Source organism: Malurus melanocephalus, unplaced genomic scaffold, assembly GCF_030028575.1.
Source record: "Malurus melanocephalus ecotype Western Australia unplaced genomic scaffold, MMel_1.1 scaffold_71, whole genome shotgun sequence".
Taxonomy (NCBI): Eukaryota; Metazoa; Chordata; class Aves; order Passeriformes; family Maluridae; genus Malurus; species Malurus melanocephalus.
The window spans coordinates 710,762-727,235 of NW_026623303.1; the positions used below are offsets into that span (position 1 = coordinate 710,762).

Consider the following 16,474-nt stretch of genomic DNA (forward strand, 5'->3'; position numbering starts at 1 on the left):
GAGGGCAAAGAAAATGTACTGCTGTAGGGTTTTCTGTCATTAGGCAGTGCTGGGCATGCACATCTGGAGCGGAATTCGGTAATGTTAAGAATGGATGTTGGGTGGTGGTCTAGGCTGGGAAATCTAAGAATGAGTTTCAAATGAGTTGTACAGATGTTTAGCTGACATGATTAAAGACTCCCTAAATTATTCTGGCTATAGGTACTACAGGACAAAATCCTATAGCTCATACATTCTCATTTTGACATTTAAAGGTGAGTAACTTTCCCTCACTGTTTTGATATTTACTATTAATTCCTTAAAAGCACTGYCCAAAGCATTTTACAGTCTTTTAAAACAAAGTAGAACCTGCACTGGAAAGATCTCAATTGAGCTTTACAGTACACAAAGAGAGGGATGAAAATGGAGCACAAGAAGATATGTAGAAGCAAGGGTTTACTGAGAGACCCAAAGGAAAGGGAAATGGGTGTGAAGGTAAGGTGGTCTCACTGTGTGACAGCATCACACTCTCTACAGATGCCAGGATAAAGCACAAGTTCAGTGTGTCAGTCCTCAGCTCTTCTTGATGGTTCGTGCAGCTTTTCTGCAGCCCTGAAATCCCCAAGGCACACTAAAAGTACTTCCAGCTTGCAGTTTTCYGTCATTTGAGAAGATGGCTCACAAGCTCTATTTGACTGAAGGGATTACTGTATGTATAAAACAACAACAGCACTATCACTAAGCAGATGAAATAAGTGACCTATTTTGTTACCTCCCTCTTTAAGTATAAATATGAACAATGTTTGTTTTTTACCTGCACAGGGAGTGATTTCACAATTCCAAAGTTTCATTTCATAGTTTTCAAACCCCACCATTCAGCTTAATTTTTTAAAAATGTTATTTAAAATTTTGAATATATATTCTTGGTATAGTTACTGCAAAATATCACCTGCTCAGTGCCAAATAAAACAAAACATGTGTACCCATCCTGATAATAATTTTTCTTTTAGCTATGTCTGTAGTTTGAAAAAYCTACACAGCAGTTCCAGTTGGACACTTAGATTAGGAGTATCCTKGGTCTGCAAGTCCTGATTTGCAGTTTCTCAAAGCCTGTCATTATCACAAATATTAACATTTTCAGTAATCACCTCCGTATACAAAGTCTACAGTATGAGGGACACAGCTCCCTTTTTCTGTTTTGAGCAGAAGCACAAAGAAAGACCTACTTTCATTCTACATTTAAGAATGCATGAAATATCACTAGAGAGAGATTTCACCGTCATCACTTTTGCATTTATCCACCTTGTTTCTTTAAAACTTGTGGTCTTCTTGCCTACAGATCTTTTTGAGAGGGGCACAGGAATTTTCCCTTTTTTCAGTGATCTTGCTTTTTTTTTTTTTTTTNTTTTTTTTTTTTTTTTTTTTTTTTTTTTTTTTTTTTTAAATTAGCCAACATTATCTGAGTAAGACATTATCTTTGTATGGTTTGCACTTTCTGATGCCAGCTTAAAATGAGAAGTGCAAAAAAGGTATCTAATAAACTGGAAACATTCATTTGTATAAGAAAAAACATTCCCTCCTGAAAGTTTACACATAATGAAGGTAAAAAATGAACATGCCCAGGATAGTTTCTGCATCATCCTTTAAGATTATATTATTGTCTTGCTTCTAGTATGCATTTCGCATACCTCAGAATATGAAAAAAAAAAGTCATGGTTAATATGTTAGAGCTAGTGGATTTCAATTGGTTTAGTTTATTAATSCTTACATATGTTTAACAAGCATGAAACTATTCCCCACCCAAAAGATCTGCCTTCTGGTCTAACACAGACCAGAAAATACATTTTAGAAACCTTACTTACAAGCTGTTTATCCATCTCATAGCTCCTTCACATACTAAACGTGGAGTAGAAATGATTGGGAGAGGAATTTGGCACTATTGATTTCAAGAAAATGAGTTAATGAATGATTTCAAGGAAACTTATTGAACACCAGCTATGAGAAAATAACAATAAGACCATAAGAACAGAAATTAAAGCCACCACAGGTGTTTGAAAACCAAACTGGAATTGATACAACTGGGTTACAGCTCCTATGGATGTGAGCTGGTTTCACTCCACCTCACCATGCTGCTGATGTCACTAGACACATGCATGGGTCAGGGTGGCAGCCCTCTGCCATGGGAGCTCATTTCACTGACAGAGCAAACAGGAAAGGTAGGAAGCAGGCAAGGTAGTACAATAGAAATATTTAATGTTTTCTGTCAAGATAGACATTTCCATGAAGAGGAGGTGCACTTTTCTTGGTATAGCAACTGTGTTGTCTCCAATCTCATGAAAAACCACAGATTTACAACTGCATTTCCCAGAGGTGAGAGATAATTAAATGTACTGAAAACTAGTGGCAAAACTCTCCCAATTAACCTCCTAGAACTTTGGGCACTGAGCAGCCTTATTTCCAAAATTGCAAATTAGCCATCTACTTAGATGCCTACATTCTGGGGTGCTCAGCAAATTCCAAGATGCCCAAAAACCATGTAGGATACCCATCAGGWTTCACTCAGACTGAGTCTTTGAGCAAACCCCATTGGAGTGGATGGAAAGACACAGTGCTTTGAATCAAATTTATTGACTGCAGAAGCAGCTGCCATTTGAAGCACATGTTAAAATCAGGTCACCATATGTCTCATCATCTAAAAGCTGTATAAGCTTTTAGAAAATGTTKGTTGACAATAATGGTCATACCTGGGCTTTGAGAGTCAGCCTCTTCCCCACAGCCATTCATTTTTGATGTCACTTATTCTCTATATAAGRGTTTGTTAAAGAAGTCCTGAAAGCAAGAACTATGTCACATGGACGGTTTTTATCAAACTTTTTTTCCACATTGGTGGCCTGGACAAGTGTACTATATTCTCCTAGAAACAGATCTGCTGCAAAGAAAGCAGATATCCTGGTTTTGCTCGGTCCAGTTTTTGGTGGTGGGGGAATGGGACCAAGAAACCATAAAGATGGCTCCTGTGAGGAAGTTCTAGAAGCTTTCTCCTTCTTCTCCAGCAAAAGGAGCCCTACCCCCTGTGTTTTAGAGCCAATCCATTGTGGCGCTGAGGTTGATGGACAAGCTGCCCATCAGGCCTGGGCCAACTGCACAGGCTGGTTACACCTCTGTGATGACGTATTGTCTTGTACTTAAGAGGAATTCAAAACAAGACAGGGGCAGACACCATTTAGTTTTTAGGTTGTTAGTTTTTTGTTTTAGTGTCATGCATTGGGGAAAAACAGAGCAGGAGGGTGAGGAGATGTAASAAAAAAATGGAGACCCAAGATCATGGTAAGAAGAAGACATGTGCTGTGCTGTTGCTGTGGTGCTTGAACATGGAGAAARCAAGCTGTTCTCAAAAGGACTATTTTTTCAATGAGAGACCTATATAGAAAAGGAGAGCGACCTCGCTCTGAAGAAAAAACCTGGCCTTTGAAGACTGGACTGAACTGATCAGAAGCCAAAAAAKGGGGAAGAGGCTTGACCCCACCCCTCACGTCTGAAGCGAGTTGATGCTAAGAAGAAATTGTGTTCTGCAGGGGAAGAGGTGCCCCTGCCCCACGTCTGAAGCAAGTGGTTGCCTAGAAGGAGCTGTCAGGAGATTTGTGATAGTGGCCTTATGCTGCCAAAATAATGCAGTCGGCCTTCGAGAACTGTTTTCCTTTTTCCCACGAGGTAAAGAAAAGACTCCCTTGCCACCAGCAGTTACACACTGACTGTTTTTTGGGAAAAGAACTTCCAGAGCTTGGAGCTGGTAAGAACGCTTCTCCTATGACGCTGGACGATAATCGTAATGAGTTGTTTAATCTATGTTAGACTTTTATTCCTGTCCCCTGTGTGTGCGGGAAGGCATGAGGGGGTTGAGGGGGCAACTTGGAAGAGAGCCAGGTTCCCAGAAAGAATAACAGGTGTCTTAAAATGTCCATTTTTTAATTTTCTTCTCCTTGTAAATTTTTCCCTATCTTTGTTCCCCTCCCTAGTGCGGTAGTATTCTTAGTAGTTGTTTTAGTAATAAATCTACTTTGCAACTTAGGTTATTCAGCCTATCTGACCATTTTTTGGAGCACATACGTATCTTACTCTCAATTATGTTATGTTATCTAAAAGCCATAAATGTTAGTGTTAATTGGGCTTTTGCTCTCCCTTCTGCCTCTACGGTGGGGAGAGGGAGGGAGGGAGGGAACATCATGGGTGCAGTGCTTTTGGCTTTCGGTCAAGYTCAAACCACGACATTTTTGGTGCATTGGCCGGGAAAGGGAAAACCRGGTTTAAACCCACAACAGCAGAACTTTGATTTCTTCATTCATTGACTCTTCAATGGTACAAGATGGCAACACATGTGAAAGTGGAAGTCATGCTAATAATAATTTTCCTTTTTCAGTTACCTGAAAAATAAATTACCTTTTTCAGTCCTGAAAGCAATGGGAAACAGATGCCAGACATGTTTCCGTCACCCTCTTCATGGAATCCTTCTTACCATCTCTGCTGTGACAGCCTAACACCAAGCAGCTTCTCCTTTCTATGGTTATTAAAAGTACCATATAAACCTCTTTGTTCCCAAGCTCCCATTACTGAGGGATCTTATTAATATTGTCTCCACACAGCAGGATATTTGTAGTTGTTTCAAGACTCAGGTTTGGTGCCTGGATATCCCTAGTAATCAAGCTGTACAAAATTGTGTTGAATTTCAACAGTTTGGAATCTGAGTGAATTTCATTCAGTGGAGGAATCTTGAGGCTGGTCTCAAGTAGCCAGAACAGTTTGGCTGGCAGAGCTCTCAGAGGAACCAGTTTGCCAAGAAGAATCTCCTCATCCTCCCTGGAAGTACACTTGCTGAGCTGAGATCGCAGGAGACCTGCAGGATAGGCTTTGCTCATGMCTTCTCAGACCAGATGATAAACTCAGAAATTCACCTAAAACWGTTCAACCATTAATGGGCATTCTGTCCAGGGACCAGATTACAGCTTGTCTGAACTAAAGCTGCCCTGAAATGTGCAGGAGATTAAGAATTCTACTAGAATAAACCCCTGCACCTATGCCTCAAGTCAGATTTTGACAAGCCATGGAGAGGAGTGGTCTCCCCTAAATACAAGCATATCTGACTTTCATGTGGCCTACAATAAAGCTAAATATAATGCTGCATACCATCAAGAAGTAAAAGGGACTCTATAGTTCCATGGTAAATCCTAATTCAGTGCTTCAGAAAAACTTTATCATGGCTGTGTGTGATACAACTCTAAATAAAAAGATCTTTTGGTAGATGACTATAGACAGGATTTTTAATGGTTTTTTAAAGCTCTCTATCCCAACCACACTAATTGTAATTGACCAAAAGGCTTTCCAAACAGCAATGCTAAAGTACCATCAAGTTGAGCTGGGAGGTCACATTTTTCAGCAGCTAATTACTGCACTAGGAGGAAAAGAAAAATATATAAAACTCCTCAAAGAAAACTGAAAATATTTATTATATACTTTTACAAGGAATCAATAAAATAATAATTTTCATTAACTTGTACTGCTATGGTTCGAGAAAGCAGATGTGAGAGGAAAGACTCCCATAGTAATCTCAGGATGCATGTTGTGCTCCTCCACGAGTGGCAAATTTTCATAGAAAAATGCGTTCTTCAAAAATTTATTGAAAAAATGCTCACAATTATCACTAGAATGTTTCACAAACTATACCAATATTCCAGCATTTTTCAAATATCGTGGCACATTTCAGCTACAAAAAACATCAACAAAAGTCTGCCATTTCTCAGAAGCAAGCCTGCATGACGCTGTAGCAGCCTCAAAAGCACTCAATACGTATCCCAAAGGCATCGCACGCAGGRCTGTGCAGCGCACAGATGAGATGGGTTGAACCTGAAAGGGAGAAATGTTATTTCTGCTGAGCTGCGGTGCGGTGAAAGTGCGCAGCACTGTCAAAGCCGTAAACTGTTCACAGRGCTCCGAGCAGTCACTGTTACAACGCACAAGAGGGTCAGGTTACGTTAGAGCATCAGYTCCGAGTCTTAAAAAAATAAGAAAATCGCGTTTCAAAGGCAAGATCAATTACATTGGTTAACAAATGCAACTAAAAATCAGTAGCGACCTCCCGCGCTAGGCGGKCGCGTCCTCAAGCCTCCTCCGCTGGACAAAACGCTTCCTACACCAAAACGTGCCATTTCTGTCGAGTTTGCCATTCCCCTTTCACGTTATGGCTAAAACGCCATCGAGGGAAATTTTCACACCGAAGCGCCCTCAACGATTATTCACCGTCTCTTGCCTGGAAGCCGGCGCTCCAGCGGCGCTGGGTGCGCCCGGCGGGGCAGACCCTTGCCCACGGTAGCCCAGGGCTCTCGGTCCCTCTGTGCCCCGCCAGCCGCGGGGCTCCGCCGCCCCCAGCGCTCCCCGACACCTGTTGAGGCGGCGCGGCCTCGGCCCCCGCGCCCTCAGCCCCCCGCGCCCTCAGCCCCCCGCGCCCTCAGCCCCCGCGGCGGGGCGCGGTCCGGCCGGGCGGGCAGAGGGGCGCCCCGAGGCCGCGGCGCTCCGCTCCGCGCATGCGTCTGGCTGTCGGGAATTGTTTCTCCTCGCCGCTCCGCACTAAGTTCCAGTCCGCGGCTCGTCCCCCGTGAGGCGGCGGTCGGGATGGGGGTGGCGGCGAGACGGGCCGGCCCGCGGGCGCTGCTGCTGCCGCTGGCGCTGGCCGTGGCGTGCGCGGCGCGCAGGTGAGCGCCGCCAGGATGCGGACGGCGGGAGGGAGAGAGGCGGGCGCCCGGTCGCTTCCCTAACCCGCTTGTTGTGCTKCTTCCCGCAGCGCCGACGGGCCCAGCAACATGTCCTACGTGAAGGAGACTGTGGACAGGCTGCTCCAAGGCTACGACATCCGCCTCCGCCCCGACTTCGGAGGTGAGGCGCCCGCGCCCCCGCGACCCGCGCCCCGGTCCCCCCAGGTGCTAACGCCGCCTCCCGCTCCCCCCGCAGGTCCGCCCGTGGATGTGGGCATGCGGATAGAGATCGCCAGCATCGACGTGGTCTCAGAAGTCAACATGGTGAGTGACCCTAGAGCCCRTGCGGCGGCTGCCGGAGCCCCGGGGCCCGCGCTGCTACCGGCCCGGGATGCGCGTACCGAGCAGCACCGATCGCTACAAAATAACCAAACACGTCGCAGTTGCTAGGAAAAGTTATTCGCGTTTTTGAGATAATGTTGACAAGCCTGCCGTGGCGCTTCAGATGAGCTCCCTGCCTTGGTCTAAATACTTGATGTAAGTTCGAGGTTCTGGGTCCCGTTTGCCCTGGTTTGGCCTTTGCATAGTCAACAGCTGCCGTCGGAAATGCTTGAGTTTCTTGAGCTGTAGCAGCAGATGTCCAGATGTGCGTGTTAAATTATTTGAAGAGTTCACTTTGCATGCTAGTAACCTTGACTAAAAGGTGTAAAGAGAAAATACAAAGGAGTTTTAGAAAACGCTTTTTCTTGTAAAGKAAAAAGAAATGACACTGTAGAGTAAATACATAAGAATGTTTGCAGCTATCAGAATCAGACGTGTTGTAGCTACAGGTGTGAAACATACTGCATTTGATTTCAGATCTGCAGGAAGGAATGCTAATAGACAAGCAGGCTTAAAACAAAAGTGCGGCTGTTTAATGCCTGCCTCGTTTGACAGCCTCTTCCCAGAAGAAAACAATAAATCAATTGCAAGTTTGAAATTATACAAAATCATGTTGACTTAGCGTCATGGGCATTTTGGTCTCACTCTCTTTTCTTATGTTTGATCTTACATGAAAATCTAAGATGCTTTCTGTACATAGAGGAACACCTGCTTAGTTAAAAGAGGCTTAGAAACCTTCCACTTCCACCTGATCAGCAGTTGATTTCACTGGGTGATATTTGCCCATTCGAAGTAATTTACCAAGAGTGGGGAGTTTTTGTTATATTAGTTAACAGTTGTCATTAAAACAGTCTCTTCATAGATTTTTTTCATTTTCATACTTAGTATTTTTCTGTTGTTTATTATATAGCTTCTGTTTGTGTGTAACTGTTACATTTGCTTATGAGTATGCATAGTAGAGTGGGGAGGAAACAAAATTTGTCAGGTTGTGTGTAGCATACCAAGCTCTGCAGACTGCTAATGCCACATAAAGATAGTATTTTGCAAGTTTCAGCTCCTGGTGTTCCTGTTGCTGTATTGTACTTTCAGGGAGGAATGCAGTACAGACCGTACAGATAAAGCAGAGTAAACAGAACACAGACCTTATCAAAATAGTCAAAGAACAAATCTACTGCAACTCCAGACTATTTATACCACCCTGTAATGGGATTGCTGCTTTCACAAAGCAGTACACCTGGAAAAAGCCAGAGTAAACACCAAAGTACCTATTCTGAAAGGTCCAGAATTTGCAAACTCTCAACACCTGAAATATTGTTAATCTGTAGAGGAGTGGACATATCAGTTTCCAGTGGCAATCTCACAGGGCATTATTTGCGTTGCACCAGCTCACAGCATTTCTTAGTCTCATCCTGCACCGGTCAAAGCTTTCTTCTCCATTCTAACACATGCACAGCCCCTGGGAAAGAGAAGTTATATGCTAGATGGATTTTTTTGACTACTCTCTTTGTATAGGGAGGCAACTTGACTAAAACTGGTCGCAARTTAAGAAAATGTTTTCATTTCATAAAATGCCACATCTCACAGTGGAAGGAAGCAACCAGTCCCAGTTGTAGCCAGTAGGCCATTTCTGAAGGCAAACAATGGAATCTGCGTTCTGAATCAGTTTGAAAGAGCTTTCCCATATCACAAGTACTACCTGTAAACACCCATGACTAGAGTGTTCTGTGTTGCAAGGTCTTTTATTGTGTTGCTAGAGACTGTCTGCCTGGTTTTGGACAGTGATCAGTAATTTCGTCAATCACTGCAAAAACAGGAGGTCAATATCTTGGCTTAAGAAAAGGTTTTTTTTACCCAGTAAAATAATGCTTTGTTATAGTACTTTCTTATTTCTGAGAAATCACAGCCTTGAGATGCTTAATGTTGCCATCAYGTGTAGGTCATTTGTCCTCTTTTAAACTGTTGTATTAGAGGCTTTTTTTACATTTTTTTAGTAAGAGCTACTGTTGTGTGGTTTCAGAGACAGAAATGTTTTTCGGAAGATTTAAATTTATAGCTGTCTTTGGCTATAGGGCAGTTTTGTTGCCGAAGGAAACCAGTAATAGAAGCTAGAAGAGCAACAGGCTAATCATGTGAAGCCTTCCTGGTAAGAAAATCTGGTTGGATCCACCGCATTTCAGTCAGTCTCTCCCTAGCAGTATTGGATGGAGTTKTCTTATCACTTGGCTTTCCTCAGGAACATGAAAACTTATATCCAGAGTGACAGAGACACATATTCTAAGTCATGGTGCCTACAGAGTACATTTTGCATTCCAGTCTCAATGCCTAACTAAAAGTAAAGGTTTTATGTGTATATATATATATATATATATGTACATACACTATGAAGGTGGTATTCTCCTTTGGTGTGTGGAGATGTGGTCATGGCTGTTGGCTGTCTGCCATGTCAACAGGTTGATTTGTATTTCTAAGTAAATCCAGTCCTTGGGTAAACAGTTGAGATATAGACAGTAGAATTATTTTGAATTCTGTAAGCACCAGTAGTCATAACTACGACTGTTTGTTCAAGCAGCTTGTCGGCTGGTTATAGTGGCTTGTTCTAATCTATCAGACTATTGTGAAATACTTTACTCAGTTAATGAATYGAGACTTGCACAGTCCTGAGGTTGAACAGTCTGGTTTTTCACTGCTTGSTGATTCAATCATGCTGTGGTGAGCTGCCATATCAAGTTTTACAGAACAATTAATTGAAGGATTCATGACTCTCCCATTTGACATCAGATATGTTGTCTTACGTTGATTTTTGCAGGTAGTGATTCAAAGAGTTTGCTGTGCAACAAACATGCAGGAGAAGTAGAATGTAAACATCCTAGTGACAATTGCCCAGTTCTAACCATGCTTTCTTCCTAATATATCATGAGATAAATTTTAGTTCCGTTTTCCATCAGATTTTCACATCTTTGCTACAGTAACTGCAAGCAYTCACTTCCAAAGGCACAAGGTGACCTTTCTTGTCTTGGTTAATGACTGTCCAGCTAACTTTCATTCATAACAGAGGTCCTTAAGAAGTATTAAAGACATTTACATGAATATAGAGTTCATTAAGAGCCATGCTATGACTAGATCTATTAGACTGCTGTGATGTCTGGTTTACACTGATGCCTTTATGTGGTTAGCAGAAGGTGCTGCTTGTACATCAAGAATAAACGTTGGTAGGATGATTGGCAGTAATTACTGTCATACTTCAGGGCAAGCAAACAATGTCTTGCAGTATCTAGTAAGAAACAGTGGAGAGAAGTATCTGGATGCTTAAAAATTTCACATTTTTGTATATGATGCAGTATATGATGTAATTTTCTCTAAAATGTGTTCCTTACTGAAGAAAAAGTGGTCAAACCTTTCTAATAGGCAAARTATAGCTGTATGTGTCTTAAAGTTTAAAAAAAATGCTTATGATAAAGAACCTTTCATAGAKTAGTTAAAAAAGACACCAAAAAGGAAACAAAAAAAAAAATAAAAAAGCCCTTTATGTTATATTTGGAGCAGTGTTCCTGACGTATTATAGTGATTTTACACTGAAAATTATGTATTTTCTATGATCACAGACTGAAGGTTTTATGTCCCAGCAAAAGGAGCTTAAAGAAAACATGGAAAGAATGTATAATTATTTAGCTTCTCTAAACTTGTACTCAAGGCGCTTGCATTTATCTGATCTCCCAAATAAGCCACAAATCTTGCTGAGAATTAGTTTTATCTTTTATGTGGCCAACATTCCAGCCTTTTGGGTAACATCTTTTTGCCCCAGAATTTCATTCTATTTAAACAACTCACTTTTTGTATCCTCCTGGTAAAGTTAATAATTAAATAAGCCAACTGCATAAGCCTAAATGTATGTGTTATGTATGTGTGTGTGTATATATGTATATATGTATATATGTATATATGTATATATGTATATGTATATGTATATATACATAGAGTTTTCAAATTTGGCTGTAAATCCACAGCAAGGATATGGAAACCTCTAGGTCCTAGAAGAGCAAAAGGCTTCCCCGTTACTTTAGGGCTGATGTCAGCCCAGGTGGCAGTGGCATCCTACACTGGTAGATGTTCAGCCAAGACAAGCTGAGTGTGTGGGCTTAGACACTTGAGCTGGGTAGTGCTGAGAGCCAAGGCACTGAAAGTTCGACCACTAATCCTGGCAGGTTGGTGCTTATGCATTAGACCCCTATTTTAGGAATGGTAAAAGGACTTTCATGTATGGATGCAGGCTATCTTAAGACACTTTTTGCAGATAGACAAAGACTTAAGTTTACTGACATAGCCAGTTTCACATATCTTATTCCATCCTCCTGTCTTGATGAATCTGAGAATTTAGCATGGTGGCTGTTGTGAATCTCAACATAGGAAATAAATCTTAGGGAACCAAAAACAGTCAAAAATTCCTTCAGCCTCAGCCAGTATGGAAACACAAATGATAATAAATTGTCCTTGGTCTAAATATATTTACCTGAAGATGTTAATAGAAACTAAATTGATTTAAAAAAAAAAAAAAGCCATAAAGCTTAATAATTATTAACAAAAATTTACTTAGCTGTAGTGCAGAAGAAATGGGAAATACTTTTCCAACCATCCTAAATAGCATGAAGGACATGCAAAAGCCCTTTACTATTAATAAGAATGTTCAGCAACTGACTTCATTTTTTTTTYCCAGCAAATATGGAAAAACTAATCAAGTAATAATGCATAAAGGCCAGATCAGTTCATCACTGCCTATTCCAAACAGGAGTAATTATATTAAAGAGTGAAACATGGAATGAATGTAGAAATGGCAGCTTGAGGTTAAACGACTGAGTCACTGTTAGTGGATGTTTTGTTAGATCATTTTGCATTTGACAAGAATGAATGTTGCTTCAACAAAATTGATAAACAGGCAAAAAACAGGCAATTATGTAAATGTTGTTTCATATGATCCAGAAATTGGATATATCTTAATTTTCCAAAACTTAAACAAACTTGAGACCAGCTTCAGGGCTGAAGMTATAAACTTCTATAAGCTATGACTTATAGCTAAGAACTACTACAAGCTCTAGTCCAAATTTTTTTTAGAGTGACAGGCAGAATACTTTCCTGATTTCAAGGCTTAAACGAACTAGCTATGAATGCCCTTTAGAAAATATGTATTTCTTTTGTCTAATGTTAAACTAACAGTTCCCCACAAGTGCAACTCTTCTGCCTTACACAATCTACAGTTAATTGTATCACAGTGGTGCCTATGAAATTAGAGGGGTGACACCCTCCCCTTTTGTAGTGGAAGCTTTAGCATCTGGTTTGACATGTCTAGGATTTCACTGAATACACGCAGAGGGATAGGTTTTTTAGTTGTGAGGAAGGGAAAATGTAAGGATTTTCCCCGCACTGTCTGCTTTGTGCACCAGCATCAAACAACATGGCTGTGCTGTGACTGCTGGAAACATCCAGCTGCTGATCTTTTAAGGGGCTCAAGTCCCACAGTTCAGTGGCACAAACCTTTTGAAACATTCACAGTCCCAAATAGTTCTTTCATAATGGAACAGTCAATGATTAACACAAAAAGAGCTATTCCCCAAAATTCTTTTTTTTTTTTCTAAAAAAAGAAAAATAATTCCRTAAGATTAAATTCCATGTTTCTTTTCTTGTGTGCAGAACAGGGCAAGTGCTAAATTAAAAACTTTCACATTTTCCGCAATTGCATTTCCCTTTTACTTCTGATGCTGGATTTTATGTCTGRCATCTGAAAGAGAACATCAGAATCCTCCAAACTAAGCATTTTTCTTCATAAGGAAATTGAAGGCATACATTTCAAGTGGCTGCAAAACCTAGTGATTTGTTTATCAGCTTTACTTTGTACTCTACTGCCTGAAAATCTCCCGGCTGTATTAATAAATTATCTACCAACTGCAGCTCAATATAGACCTGGAGCTGAAGCTGTGCAACCTACAGAGGGACCACTCACACCCCCAGTTCACCCTGAGGTGGGAAAAGATACCAGCCTCAGTGGAGGAACAGTAACAAGCTCCAAAGCTATTACCCAAAAGACTTGTTCCTTTTCACAGGATGCCAAGTACTCCGTGGCAACAGCTGAAACTGCCAAATCAAACCCAGAGAYTGCCTTCCTTCAGAAGTATCCCAAGCTGATTCGTTTTGTTGATCATTGTATTCCAAACAACAGCTGCTTGGGAGGATTCTCTGTGGTTTCTCATCTCCCATCCAACTTTAAAGCATCAGTAAAGGCTGAAAAAATCACAAAAAGATCTTCTGGCAGGTGATGAAAAAGTCCAAAATGGCTACCAGAAAGATTTTATATTTTAATGCTCTTTGAGAGYCCTTATTTGCTTCTAGGATGAGAACCCAAGATCTCAAGGTATGCACTTTMATGCTTATAGAATTCTCTCACATTAAAAAGTGCCTGTAACTCTGGCAGTGCTCCRGGAAACATATTAAAATGAAATTATTTCCACCCCAAAGGCTAAACTACTGCAAATATGTTCACAAGGAAATTGGWTGTAGGAGTCACTGAATAATCTAGCAGAATAACACCAGATAATGCAGTGTGTTTGATTCTTTCTTTAAGCAATAACTGTGTTAAGATTTGTGTGGGATTGAGAATGTAGATCAGATTTCTTGCCTATCAACTTTTACAATAACCTTTCAAGAATAAAACGTTGCTTTTGGCCAGAGCAGTGTCACACTGAAGTTTGTTTCATCCTCTGCCGGGACAAATCTTTAATGTTTGTTTTATGTCATGAACCAAGGAAAGAAAAAGATTCAAAGGCAGCTTCTAGAAAGCAGCATTATCTCTCAGACATCCACTTTATAAGAAGATTGACTTGTATGGTTTTAAATGCTCACGTTACAGTACATAGTTTCAAAGCAAAGATTAATGATTTCAGACTGCCAAACTTAATTAAAGGTTGGAATAAATGTTCTCCATTAAAACTCATCAATCCACTTGACTGAGATGGAAGAWTTTCAGTCATGTCTTTTTTAATTGCCTATAGAAAGAACTAAAGAGTTAGCAAAGTTAAAACAGGTAAACGGTGTCTAAATATTATGCAGGATCTTAATCATATTAGAAGAGGAGCGCAGATAATTTCTCAGGATATTTTTAACCTGAAGAGCCTTTTAAGTGTAACCAAAGTAACATGAGTAGAAGTCAGTGGTAGAAATGTTTATGCTCGTGTATCTCAGGAGCTTCTGTAAGCCCTGATTATTGCAATGCACCAAGGACTCCTGTCCCATCCAAGTGTAGTAGATGCTGTTAGTCCCACATTTTCAATGAATATGCTCACAGATAAAATTTCTTACACCACTAAAAGAAGTACACATTAGCTCTACCAGCTCAACAGTTTACTCAGCAGCTTGCAGGTGCAGATCAGCTCTCCWGTTTACATCATCTTTCCACCTTTGTTTCTTCGTAATTTTCTATATTGTTTCTCTTCAGCAACATAAGAGAATAACCAAGCCTGTAGTGATACCCTCCCATCCTGTGTTCTTCCATTATGATTTATCCTTTCTTTAATTTTTTTTTTTTTTTTTTTTTTTTTTTTTTTTTTTTTTTTTTTTTTTTTTTTGTAAACCATTAACTGGTCAAAATAACGCACTGGTCAAGGAGAGAAATGGATGAGGGTCAGAGGCTTCATACATATCAACACATTTCATGGGCAGTGAAGTTTTGGCAGTGGTGTCCTCTGAAGGAAACAGAACATGGGATTAACAGCCACCTGTAAATTCTGAGTTTTTTTTTTACTACTGCACCAGGATCAACTAGGGGGGAAAAACGTTGCAGAACATCAGTTACATGCTGGGAGTCAAATCTGTAATGATTGACAGTCTTCACAACTTGTTCAATGTTCCGTGTATTCCTAAACTAATAAGGAGCAAATGGACTGTCATTGCGATGTCAATTGGAAATGAATCCTGAATATGGATTTTCAGTTCTCACTATCAAGAGAAATGAGTTTCTTTACAGAAGCTCACTAAGGGTCTGAATTTTTGATACATTAAAGATTACTTACATTCCAGATAATACATTCTTGCTTTTTACTTATTCCTAGTAGAAGCTCAGAGTAAGTACAGAGCAGATGATGAGGACTAGCRTATAATAGGAAAATATAAGCAGAAAACATTAAAAAGTAGTAACCACTCAACTCACAGCCATCGTCCTGACTCTTCTCACCAATGTGACATGTTGTGTTACAGAAAGTTGATCTTTGGAAAGTTTTACATTGGATCAATTTTAGTGAACCAATTTCAAATATGAAGCCAAAAATTCATGCTTTTTGTGGAGTGTCTTATCCCAATGGCCATTTCATCCCTACAAAGCTGAAAATTTACCATAACACAAGTCTTTCACTGTTCCCTTCCCAGAATCCTATAATTCTAAATGCAGTTTACACAGTTCTGACCTTTAGATAACACCAGGGAAATACCACTGCCAGAGACAAAATAGGAAAATGTGGCCCATATCTAACCAGTGTACTTCTCTGGGTTTGATCTCCTCAATTTCACACTGGAACAGGGATGCTTTTTAAATAATACTATTCAAGCCTCTAGAAGAGGAATAGGCAAGAGGAGACACAAGAGGAGTCAAGAATATTTTCATGAATAATGTGATACTGCTCTGTCACCCTTGGCCTCTCGACTTTTTTGCAGTGTGGCATGTGTACAATATGGTTGTACTGTCCCCTGTGAAACACAATGGATTTGAATTTATTATCTTTTAGTGTCCTCAAAGCACCTGTAAGCACTCCAGTTAGTCAAAGAACAGACATTAAATACCTACCATTAATTACTTTTGAAAGTGTATTTATAATAATTCATCAACTCATCATTAAAAGTGAGTGCAGCACTGGGAAGGAGTACCAGAGTAGCCATCAGTGTCAGGTGTTCTCACTTCACATCTGCAGAACCCAGAAGCATTTAAAATGAGAGCTCATCTCCTGAACTGCCTCCTTCTCTCAGAAGGTAACACAGAATAAAGGTCCGTCCAGGAGCCCTGCTCATTAAGTTGTCCAATTTAACAGTTGGTTTTCTTTCTCAAAAGGAAAGAGAAAATTAACTTACCTTTTTTTCTTTCCAATTTGTTTACAAGCCACTTTTTCTCTTGAAGTAATAGTCATATTTATCCCTGCTCTCCTCCTACAGCAGGGTAGCTATTAAGCCACTATCTTATTGGAAACAAATACTTCAAAAAAAGAAGTTAAATATTAATCTGCAGTTGATTCAGACATATTACTCAGGCAGGTTAATTGCTTGGGTTTATTGTGGAACCTGATGGTTTTGATGACTTTTGCTCAGCTTCTATTTGGAAATCCAGGCAACAGTGGTGCTCC

At 40.4% G+C, this 16,474-nt stretch overlaps 1 protein-coding gene across 1 annotated transcript in view; it reads left to right on the forward strand.

The window, feature by feature from the left end:
* The first annotated feature begins 6,618 nt into the window (after positions 1-6,618).
* GABRB1 (gamma-aminobutyric acid type A receptor subunit beta1) overlaps positions 6,619-16,474 on the forward strand; it is a 115,877-nt gene continuing 106,021 nt past the window's right edge. The window contains exons 1-3 of the mRNA XM_057366746.1: positions 6,619-6,722; positions 6,812-6,903; positions 6,979-7,046. Coding sequence (XP_057222729.1) covers positions 6,643-6,722; positions 6,812-6,903; positions 6,979-7,046 — 240 coding nt within the window. The 5' untranslated portion in view covers positions 6,619-6,642. The remainder of the gene's footprint in view (positions 6,723-6,811; positions 6,904-6,978; positions 7,047-16,474) is intronic.